Source organism: Oncorhynchus mykiss, chromosome 5, assembly GCF_013265735.2.
Source record: "Oncorhynchus mykiss isolate Arlee chromosome 5, USDA_OmykA_1.1, whole genome shotgun sequence".
Classification (NCBI taxonomy): domain Eukaryota; kingdom Metazoa; phylum Chordata; class Actinopteri; order Salmoniformes; family Salmonidae; genus Oncorhynchus; species Oncorhynchus mykiss.
Genome location: NC_048569.1, coordinates 49,651,886 through 49,663,797, shown reverse-complemented (window position 1 = coordinate 49,663,797; position 11,912 = coordinate 49,651,886). Strand labels below are relative to the sequence as shown.

The following is an 11,912-nucleotide window of genomic DNA, read 5'->3' as shown; positions in this document are numbered from 1 at the left end:
TAGAGTAGTCTACCAGTTAGTCTAGCTCTGCATTGCTGCATTGGTTCAATGAGGACAATGTAGTTACCCCCAAACCGCAGGGCTGGGTCAAATCGAACGTGACATTCTTCTTTTGACGTGTCTAGTGGAGAGGTGGGTACTGTCACATGGACTGAGGGACACGGGGGTCTTACCGGGGGGACTACTTTATAAACCCCAGAAGATACAGCCTCCTCTATATGACAAGACCTCTCGTAGAGTGTCAGGCCTCTATACTCAGTAGCGATGCATGCCTTACACAGATTTGTTAGTCAACAGTCTGTGTTTCATTATATTTCAAAATGTTGTTATGCATTCTTAAATATAACTTTCTCGGGAGTTTAAATGTATTTTTCAGTGTCATTTCAATTTAGTTTGAGAACATTTTATACATCAAATGTGGCTTCTTGGTTCAACTCCCGAAGTCATGGAAGAGCGCCTGTCGCCTTCTGCACGTTTTGTCCGAAGCCCCTGGAATAACCAAAATCAAGCCGCAAAGAGGGTTCACAGTATTGAAGCAATATTGGGATTTAAAGACGAAAATATGTTTCATCAATCTGTGTCCTACAATGAATCAGGAAAACCTGCTGAGCTGAGAGGAAATGGAATTATGTCATCCCCGAAGAAAGAACTCAACCCAAAATGTTTTGACAGTAAGTAACATTGGCAATATTTTTTTAAATGATTCAAAATGTATTCAAAATGTTATCTTTTATACCAGTAGGCTATTTATAGTTATTTATTCCATGTTTAGGCCTACATATGTGTGCCAGTAACCATTTGAATTAGAGTAAAAGGTTGGCAAATATAGCTCAGAAGTTCATAAATTGATCCAGCCTACAATGCATTTTTCAGGTGTCTGCTGCAGCAGTTCGGGGGCCTCTGTCAGTTCTGACTTACCTAAAGGGGAGGATAAATTGCCCGTTGATGAGAACCCAAAGAAGAAACACCGGCGTAATAGGACCACGTTCACCACCTTTCAGCTGCACGAGCTGGAGAGAGCGTTCGAAAAGTCGCACTATCCTGACGTCTACAGCAGAGAGGAGATCGCGCTCAAAGTTCATCTTCCCGAGGTCCGAGTACAGGTACATTATGAGCAAGCAACTGAGTCCGTTGTTGAAAATGTGTATGAAGTTCGACTCTGTGTAAAATAAGTAAAACATCGAGGTCTATCAATGAATGTTTCGAGCATGGGCTCAACATAAGTTATTGTCTTATCCTATTTGTGACACATTTAACAAAAGTTGTGTGTCTGAGTCTTATCAATAAAGTTTAAATAAAATGTGGTTCATGAAATAATCACCGTCTTTAGTTGAATATTAATCTTTTTAATTTACAACCTTAGGCTAATGTCAGGACCACTAAAATATGTTATTGCAATTTATATTAGGCCTAACTTCTTCACTATTAAGTAAATTGTCACATACGGTATTTGATGATAATAGCCCTTTTTTTTACATAAATGTTGACACTAAGTCAATGCTGAGACCAAAGTCTCTTTTCTAGATGAGCCATGTATAGCACTACACGCCAAAATACAATATACACAATCAAATACACGGTATTATACACAACAATACACCAAAAGCAAAACACAATCATAATAAAACAGATACATTCTTCGGTAAAAAAAGGTCCCTTAATCTTTTGAAATGCTCGAGAGACACCAATTCCTCCATTTTGAAGTGTACTGTCTATCATTCCACACATAAGATGCAAGGAAATGAAAGGCTGATTCTCCTAATTCTCTAGACTCCGAATGAGTTTCCAGAGTTAACCAACCATGTGAATGGGTTTGATGACTTGGCATTTTAAATCTTAACAGTGATGTTAGTTATGTCGAGAGTTTGTGGAGCAGGGCTTTATATAATAATTGTTACCTATGAGTTTCAAGCCTTTGAAACTGTTTCAAGCCTTTGAAATTATCATCAATAAGATTCTATATTCAAACTATGAATTGAGTCTACTAAGCCATTAATGATGTTAAGTAAATAATAATGTATTTTATCTGCAAGATCTCATTGAGTTCAAGACCTGTCTATATACTTACATTGTATAGATATTATTTCGATAATTAAAGTTATTCCAATGATGTATCATTATGTTTAAGACATTTCATTTCTAACAGTATCATAGTTGATCATGTATTACACAAAGGTTGACAGTTATCATTCATATATTCAAATAGTAGCTATCTTCCCATTAAAGATATTACATATTTTCAAATAGCCTGCCAAAGCAAAGTTTTACAATAGACTGTTGTTGTGCTAATATCTGGAGAGATAGGCAATTGAGTTTCTTTGACACAGCAAAGTTTTATTAAGTTGATAAACAGTACATTTTGGCAAAGAGGTTGAACTAAGTAGAGAAGTTTTCTGATTAAGCTTTCTTTCATCTGCCTTTCAGCAGTGTTATCATTGTTAGGGTTAAATCATGTGCAGATGTAGGAACTTCATTCCATCACCATGTTGCAGGAGAACTTTCCTGCTTTGCAGGAAATGTAAAACTTGTAATGTATATTTGAAGTTTAAAAAGCCTTCTGAACTTTGTAATTTCCACTTTGAAATTTCAGACTTGATTTTCCCTTAAGAAAAATGTATCAACCCTACATAAATGACAGTTAATTATAATCCATATAATAATTCATTCTTCCTGTTGCTACAGGATACATTTCCTGCTGTAGCAAACTCGCTCAAATTAAGATCCTACATCTGTATGGTATTTCAATATTTTACTGATATGGTCAAAGTGCCCCTGAATCTTGTTTCTGTGTATAATCACCCCAGTTCTCATAATGTTGAATTACAGAATGTCTTAAAAGAATGTTGTGATGATTCCATCCCAGGTGTGGTTCCAGAACCGTCGGGCCAAGTGGCGTCGCCAGGAAAAGCTGGAGGTGAGCTCCATCAAGCTCCAGGACACTTCCTCCTTCCTGTCCTTCAGCCGCTCCTCCTCCCAGTCTCTGGGCTCCGGGCTACAGCTGGAGCCATGGCTCAGCACTCCCACCACCACTGCCACCCCTCTGCAGTCCCTTTCCGGCTTCATCACCAGCCCATCTCAGGGCCTCCAAAGAACCTCCAGCTACACTCCTCCACCCTTTCTCAACTCCCCCAGTTTCGGGCATATTGGTTCTCTGTGTCCTCCTCCGCCGCCCCCGTACCAGTGCTCAGCGTCTGGGTACGTGGACAAGTTAATTATGGAGGAGTTGGATCCTCGTAATTCTAGTATTGTGTCTCTGAGGATGAAGGCTAAGGAGCATATTCAGTCTATTGGAGAACATGGTGAGGATGGCTGCTGGCTTGCATCCCTCTGAGGCAATGCAAAGACTAAAGACTTCTACTGAATGTATTGTTGCTGCGTCATAGACATTAAAGTCCAATATGCTAGAGGACTCTTCTCCACAAGATGATGAACATAGTTTTTTTGTCTTCTTCAATGGTTTACATTATCATCCCAGTCAGTGTTTTTTGTGCATTCTCAGTATATTAAAGTTTTATAATGTACTTTCCTCATCAATGAAATGCTTGCATTCACCAAGATACATCTGGTTTACTCTGGTCTACTTTTAGGTTCTGACTTAGGAAATGTACACTTTTCCTACTTACCTTGTGCAGGTGTGTAAAGGTATCCAAATAAGCAGCGTAGGTTCGGTTGACTAGGTGAAGTGAACATCTGTGCTTGCATACTCCCTTAAAGGGACACTTTGGGATTTTGGCAATGAAGCCTTTTAACTACTTCCCCAGAATCAGATGAACTCAAGAATACCATTTTTATGTCTCTGCATTTTGTTTGAAGGAACTTAGAGGTAGTCTATGGTATCTACTAGCATGCTAGCAGTATTACTGTTTGTTCCTCTTGAGACGCCATATCCAGTACACTTCATCAAAATAGTCAAAATTAAGATTATGATAGCTCAAGAAATCTTTAATTAATTTTGACATTTTTGCCAGGGAGGTTTTAGTCGCAAAATTTTACATCTAACTAAGATTTTGGTGCAGTATTTCTCAAGTGAAAAACTTTGCATGAAGACTAGTCATCTGTTGTTGAATGCCAACAAACACTTAATTGAAGAATCCCTAATGTTGACCAATCACCAACGAAAGGCATACTTCGGCTTGCCTCAAGAAAAAGTGTGCTCGAACAGGCTGGGAAAAAAACTGACGAACACAGCCAAGCACCAAAACAAACAAAAACCTCACAAAATGTTGTCATAATATATGCAGTAACTGTTTAGAACCGGGAAGTATAAGATCTTAACAGGCTTTGCAGATGAGGTTACCTTGCGTGCATTGAATAAATTTAATTCAACCGCTGAAAACCCTCCCACTTGCTGGCCAACAGATTTTCTAGTGACATTTTTATTCAATAGCCATCCCTTTAAATTTGGTGTACCTTTAATTAGAATTTTCTCAACAGACTCACTAGAACATATAGATGGGTTGGTTGTTTAGCAACAAAACTGACCCATGCACAACTATGGGGTAAAACAGACGGGGTTGGCTTAGATTGTTGACAACATGTAAATTATGTTGAATCTCCAATGTTTATTGAAAACATGAATAAAGTTGCACAATAAATTTTTTGACATGTTAGCATAGCATAGCATAGCATAGCATAAACGTGACAGTCAAACACCTCATAACAACACATGGTTTTCGGGAAGTTCTCAGCTAACCTGTCTATGGAGAGAATGTTTCAGAATGTTAGGGACCAATGAAAAAAAGCCTTGTAAATACATGCATTTTTCTTTCCTTTTCAGCACCAATTGGTAGATAAAAAAATACTCTGATCTTGTATATTATTTAGAGTTAGGAAAGTACTTATACATTTTTTTTTTACCTACCAACTAGGTAGGTTCTGCTCTACTATCAGTGCACACAGGTTTCCATAGGCTACAGCCTCCGCTTGGATCTCCAAATTTAACTCCTGCAAATGATGAAGCCATAGGCCTACAATTAAAATTCTGAATAATGATACAGCTATTTCTACTTCACTTGTGGAAAAGAGGCCGAAATACCTGTCGTGTTGACATGCTTTTCAGTTTGCTGAAATATGACTGGTTTCACATTTGTCTCCAACGATCATAAAATAAAATAGATCTGAAACAACTGTAATTTATATTTACAATCCTCTTGTCCTAACTAATGACTAATTTACCTAGGTCTTATTAATAGCTCTTATCAATTTATAAATTACAGTGCATAGAGTTTTGGTGTTATTTCTACATATAATTGTCGTTTTTTTAAAGTGGTGGAATTATGAGCAAGTTAAGTCAAGGTCTGACTACGGAATATCTGTAGACACACCTCTGTCTCACCTCCTTTTCTGTGAATAGCATTGAATAGGTTGTGAATATGCTTAAAGAGAAAAGTGTAGAAAAAGGGGAATTATATGTTCCATTTAGGCATTCTTAATTCGGGTCAGAATTCCCCCTCTTACTGAATGAAGGATGCCATTGAAGAGAAAGTGGAAATGTTAAAATGTAAAATTGCCTGCAACCTGTTTTCTATGTTGACATTTGCATCCCTATTTTAACAATTATCTTCTGTTATGTATATGTACTTCTGCTAAGACAATCACATCCCAGGATTAATCACTGTATTTATTATTGTTTCCAAGCCCTTGTCTAGATAACTTTCTTTCAGTGTTCTTCCAGTTTGTGCAGCTGACTTTACAAATGTTCATGACCAATTGTCCATTTGTTGTTTATCTCCATACGTTAATGATTTTATGGAAATAAAACTGCATAGTTACATCAACACTTATCCCTTATTTCATTAATTGTCATATGTCCTATGATATATGTATGTATTGTGTTGTTGCATACACGTTATGTGTCATAGCTTCACAGATGCACAATGGGCATTTCTTATTGATTTGGAGGACTCTTCATAATCAGTTTTCAGTCAACATTTGGTTTGGAGAGAAAAAGAGAGACATATATATTTCTTACAATAGAATATTCTTTTTTGAAGACGATTGCTTTTGCAGAATGCTTTCAACTTTTTAGAAAACAAGTGGTTTTATATTCACACTTATTGCTAATTTAATTTAAATCTCAAGTCACAGAGCAGAGCTGAACAAGTGAACATGGTGTCCGGTTCCCTCCAGTGGACATTAGTGTTATGAAGAAGGAGAAACGTATCGTTCAACATTTTGAGTTTCAGCTTTATTTTGTTCAGAAAGCTGTCTACTACACCTTTCTTCCAATTAAACAATGTATTATTTAGTCTACTTTCAAAACTGGGTGTTGTTTTGTGTGTGTGTGTGTGTGGGGGGGGGGGGGGGGGGGGTCCCCAATGTCATTGGGAATAAGAGATTTGAAAGTCTAGGTTTCAGATCAAATATGTCATCAATTACTGTTTCAAAAGGAATAATAATAATAATAATTAAACAATCTTGGATGTTTTACTCTAAACATGTCTATATTCCCATTGGAACTCAGCCATTTAAAAGTGCAGGGCTTATGCAACGTGCCATATCTTTATTTTCTGTCTTTCTGTCAGGAATGATATAACTATGAGAAGAAGAAAGCTGAAGTCTCTATCTATCCACTGATGTACATCTATCCTCTGTCTGATTCCAAGTTCGTCCACTAGATAGTAGTAGGAGATCACGATGTGATCTGTTGTCACTGTCTGTCTGTGCTTCTCCTTGTCCTCCTCTGTTGTCACTGTCTGTCTGTGCTTCATCGTGTTCTCCTCTGTTTTCACTGTCTGTCTGTGTTTCTCCTTGTCCTCCTCTGTTTTCACTGTCTGTCTGTGCTTCTCCTTGTCGTCCTCTGTTGTCACTGTCTGTCTGTGCTTTATCGTGTTCTCCTCTGTTTTCACTGTCTGTCTGTGCTTCTCCTTGTCCTCTTCTGTTGTCACTGTCTGTCTGTGCTTATACTTGTCGTCCTCTGTTGTCACTGTCTGTCTGTGCTTCTCCTTGTCCTCTTCTGTTGTCACTGTCTGTCTGTGCTTATACTTGTCGTCCTCTGTTTTCACTGTCTGTCTGTGCTTCTCCTTGTCCTCTTCTGTTGTCACTGTCTGTCCGTGCTTCTAATTGTCCTCTTCTGTTGTCACTGTCTGTCTGTGCTTCTCCTTGTCCTCCTCTGTTTTCACTGTCTGTCTGTGCTTCTCCTTGTCCTCCTCTGTTGTCACTGTCTGTCTGTGCTTCATCGTGTTCTCCTCTGTTTTCACTGTCTGTCTGTGCTTCTCCTTGTCCTCCTCTGTTTTCACTGTCTGTCTGTGCTTATACTTGTCGTCCTCTGTTGTCACTGTCTGTCTGTGCTTCTTCTTGTCCTCGTCTGTTGTCACTGTCTGTCTGTGATTCATCGTGTTCTCCTCTGTTTTCACTGTCTGTCTGTGCTTCATCGTGTTCTCCTCTGTTTTCACTGTCTGTCTGTGCTTCTCCTTGTCCTCCTCTGTTGTCACTGTCTGTCTGTGCTTCTCCTTGTCCTCTGTTGTCACTGTCTGTCTGTGCTTTATCGTGTTCTCCTCTGTTTTCACTGTCTGTCTGTGCTTCTCCTTGTCCTCTTCTGTTGTCACTGTCTGTCTGTGCTTCTACTTGTCCTCCTCTGTTTTCACTGTCTATCTGTGCTTCTCCTTGTCGTCCTCTGTTGTCACTGTCTGTCTGTGCTTCTCCTTGTCCTCCTCTGTTTTCACTGTCTGTCTGTGCTTATACTTGTCGTCCTCTGTTGTCACTGTCTGTCTGTGCTTCTTCTTGTCCTCGTCTGTTGTCACTGTCTGTCTGTGATTCATCGTGTTCTCCTCTGTTTTCATTGTCTGTCTGTGCTTCATCGTGTTCTCCTCTGTTTTCACTGTCTGTCTGTGTTTCTCCTTGTGCTCCTCTGTTTTCACTGTCTGTCTGTGCTTCTCCTTGTCGTCCTCTGTTGTCACTGTCTGTCTGTGCTTCTCCTTGTCCTCCTCTGTTGTCACTGTCTATCTGTGATTCATCGTGTTCTCCTCTGTTTTCACTGTCTGTCTGTGCTTCATCGTGTTCTCCTTTGTTTTCACTGTCTGTCTGTGCTTCTCCTTGTCCTCCTCTTTTGTCACTGTCTGTCTGTGCTTCTCCTTGTCCTCCTCTGTTGTCACTGTCTGTCTGTGCTTCTCCTAGTCCTCCTCTGTTGTCACTGTCTGTCTGTGCTTCTCCTTGTCCTCCTCTGTTGTCACTGTCTGTCTGTGCTTCCCCTTGTCCTCCTCTGTTGTCACTGTCTGTCTGTGCTTCTCCTTGTCCTCCTCTGTTGTCACTGTCTGTCTGTGCTTCTCCTAGTCCTCCTCTGTTGTCACTGTCTGTCTGTGCTTCTCCTTGTCCTCCTCTGTTGTCACTGTCTGTCTGTGCTTCCCCTTGTCCTCCTCTGTTGTCACTGTCTGTCTGTGCTTCTCCTTGTCCTCCTCTGTTTTCACTGTCTGTCTGTGCTTCTCCTTGTCGTCCTCTGTTGTCACTGTCTGTCTGTGCTTCTCCTTGTCCTCCTCTGTTTTCACTGTCTGTCTGTGCTTATACTTGTCGTCCTCTGTTGTCACTGTCTGTCTGTGCTTCTTCTTGTCCTCGTCTGTTGTCACTGTCTGTCTGTGATTCATCGTGTTCTCCTCTGTTTTCATTGTCTGTCTGTGCTTCATCGTGTTCTCCTCTGTTTTCACTGTCTGTCTGTGTTTCTCCTTGTGCTCCTCTGTTTTCACTGTCTGTCTGTGCTTCTCCTTGTCGTCCTCTGTTGTCACTGTCTGTCTGTGCTTCTCCTTGTCCTCCTCTGTTGTCACTGTCTATCTGTGATTCATCGTGTTCTCCTCTGTTTTCACTGTCTGTCTGTGCTTCATCGTGTTCTCCTTTGTTTTCACTGTCTGTCTGTGCTTCTCCTTGTCCTCCTCTTTTGTCACTGTCTGTCTGTGCTTCTCCTTGTCCTCCTCTGTTGTCACTGTCTGTCTGTGCTTCTCCTAGTCCTCCTCTGTTGTCACTGTCTGTCTGTGCTTCTCCTTGTCCTCCTCTGTTGTCACTGTCTGTCTGTGCTTCCCCTTGTCCTCCTCTGTTGTCACTGTCTGTCTGTGCTTCTCCTTGTCCTCCTCTGTTGTCACTGTCTGTCTGTGCTTCTCCTAGTCCTCCTCTGTTGTCACTGTCTGTCTGTGCTTCTCCTTGTCCTCCTCTGTTGTCACTGTCTGTCTGTGCTTCTCCTAGTCCTCCTCTGTTGTCACTGTCTGTCTGTGCTTCTCCTTGTCCTCCTCTGTTGTCACTGTCTCTCTGTGCTTCTCCTTGTCCTCCTCTGTTGTCACTGTCTGTCTGTGCTTCCCCTTTTCCTCCTCTGTTGTCACTGTCTGTCTGTGCTTCTCCTTGTCCTCCTCTGTTGTCACTGTCTGTCTGTGCTTCCCCTTGTCCTCCTCTGTTGTCACTGTCTGTCTGTGCTTCTCCTTGTCCTCCTCTGTTGTCACTGTCTGTCTGTGCTTCTCCTAGTCCTCCTCTGTTGTCACTGTCTGTCTGTGCTTCTCCTTGTCCTCCTCTGTTGTCACTGTCTGTCTGTGCTTCCCCTTGTCCTCCTCTGTTGTCACTGTCTGTCTGTGCTTCTCCTTGTCCTCCTCTGTTTTCACTGTCTGTCTGTGCTTCTCCTTGTCGTCCTCTGTTGTCACTGTCTGTCTGTGCTTCTCCTTGTCCTCCTCTGTTTTCACTGTCTGTCTGTGCTTATACTTGTCGTCCTCTGTTGTCACTGTCTGTCTGTGCTTCTTCTTGTCCTCGTCTGTTGTCACTGTCTGTCTGTGATTCATCGTGTTCTCCTCTGTTTTCATTGTCTGTCTGTGCTTCATCGTGTTCTCCTCTGTTTTCACTGTCTGTCTGTGTTTCTCCTTGTGCTCCTCTGTTTTCACTGTCTGTCTGTGCTTCTCCTTGTCGTCCTCTGTTGTCACTGTCTGTCTGTGCTTCTCCTTGTCCTCCTCTGTTGTCACTGTCTATCTGTGATTCATCGTGTTCTCCTCTGTTTTCACTGTCTGTCTGTGCTTCATCGTGTTCTCCTTTGTTTTCACTGTCTGTCTGTGCTTCTCCTTGTCCTCCTCTTTTGTCACTGTCTGTCTGTGCTTCTCCTTGTCCTCCTCTGTTGTCACTGTCTGTCTGTGCTTCTCCTAGTCCTCCTCTGTTGTCACTGTCTGTCTGTGCTTCTCCTTGTCCTCCTCTGTTGTCACTGTCTGTCTGTGCTTCCCCTTGTCCTCCTCTGTTGTCACTGTCTGTCTGTGCTTCTCCTTGTCCTCCTCTGTTGTCACTGTCTGTCTGTGCTTCTCCTAGTCCTCCTCTGTTGTCACTGTCTGTCTGTGCTTCTCCTTGTCCTCCTCTGTTGTCACTGTCTGTCTGTGCTTCTCCTAGTCCTCCTCTGTTGTCACTGTCTGTCTGTGCTTCTCCTTGTCCTCCTCTGTTGTCACTGTCTCTCTGTGCTTCTCCTTGTCCTCCTCTGTTGTCACTGTCTGTCTGTGCTTCCCCTTTTCCTCCTCTGTTGTCACTGTCTGTCTGTGCTTCTCCTTGTCCTCCTCTGTTGTCACTGTCTGTCTGTGCTTCTCCTTGTCCTCCTCTGTTTTCACTGTCTGTCTGTGCTTCTCCTTGTCGTCCTCTGTTGTCACTGTCTGTCTGTGCCTCTCCTTGTCCTCCTCTGTTGTCACTGTCTGTCTGTGCTTCATCGTGTTCTCCTCTGTTTTCACTGTCTGTCTGTGCTTCTCCTTGTCCTCCTCTGTTTTCACTGTCTGTCTGTGCTTCTCCTTGTCCTCCTCTGTTGTCACTGTCTGTCTGTGCTTCTCCTTGTCCTCCTCTGTTGTCACTGTCTGTCTGTGCTTCTCCTAGTCCTCCTCTGTTGTCACTGTCTGTCTGTGCTTCCCCTTGTCCTCCTCTGTTGTCACTGTCTGTCTGTGCTTCTCCTTGTCCTCCTCTGTTGTCACTGTCTGTCTGTGCTTCTCCTTGTCCTCCTCTGTTTTCACTGTCTGTCTGTGCTTCTACTTGTCCTCCTCTGTTGTCACTGTCTGTCTGTGCTTCTCCTTGTCCTCCTCTGTTGTCACTGTCTGTCTGTGCTTCTCCTAGTCCTCCTCTGTTGTCACTGTCTGTCTGTGCTTCTCCTTGTCCTCCTCTGTTGTCACTGTCTGTCTGTGCTTCTCCTTGTCCTCATCTGTTGTCACTGTCTGTCTGTGCTTCTCCTTGTCCTCCTCTGTTGTCACTGTCTGTCTGTGCTTCCCCTTGTCCTCCTCTGTTGTCACTGTCTGTCTGTGCTTCTCCTTGTCCTCCTCTGTTGTCACTGTCTGTCTGTGCTTCTCCTAGTCCTCCTCTGTTGTCACTGTCTGTCTGTGCTTCTCCTTGTCCTCCTCTGTTGTCACTGTCTGTCTGTGCTTCTCCTAGTCCTCCTCTGTTGTCACTGTCTGTCTGTGCTTCTCCTTGTCCTCCTCTGTTGTCACTGTCTGTCTGTGCTTCTCCTAGTCCTCCTCTGTTGTCACTGTCTGTCTGTGCTTCCCCTTTTCCTCCTCTGTTGTCACTGTCTGTCTGTGCTTCTCCTTGTCCTCCTCTGTTGTCACTGTCTGTCTGTGCTTCTCCTTGTCCTCCTCTGTTTTCACTGTCTGTCTGTGCTTCTCCTTGTCGTCCTCTGTTGTCACTGTCTGTCTGTGCCTCTCCTTGTCCTCCTCTGTTGTCACTGTCTGTCTGTGCTTCATCGTGTTCTCCTCTGTTTTCACTGTCTGTCTGTGCTTCTCCTTGTCCTCCTCTGTTTTCACTGTCTGTCTGTGCTTCTCCTTGTCCTCCTCTGTTGTCACTGTCTGTCTGTGCTTCTTCTTGTCCTCCTCTGTTGTCACTGTCTGTCTGTGCTTCTCCTAGTCCTCCTCTGTTGTCACTGTCTGTCTGTGCTTCCCCTTGTCCTCCTCTGTTGTCACTGTCTGTCTGTGCTTCTCCTTGTCATACTCTGTTGT

The 11,912-nt window shown here is 42.6% G+C and overlaps 1 protein-coding gene across 1 annotated transcript; it reads left to right on the top strand.

The window, feature by feature from the left end:
- Positions 1-215: 215 nt before the first annotated feature.
- Positions 216-5,812, top strand: LOC110523994 (retinal homeobox protein Rx3-like). The gene is made up of 3 exons (XM_021603239.2): positions 216-671; positions 874-1,103; positions 2,864-5,812. The coding sequence occupies exons 1-3, from the start codon at positions 416-418 to the stop codon at positions 3,329-3,331; spliced, it is 954 nt and encodes a 317-aa protein (XP_021458914.2). The 5' UTR covers positions 216-415; the 3' UTR covers positions 3,332-5,812.
- The last annotated feature ends 6,100 nt before the right edge of the window (positions 5,813-11,912 follow it).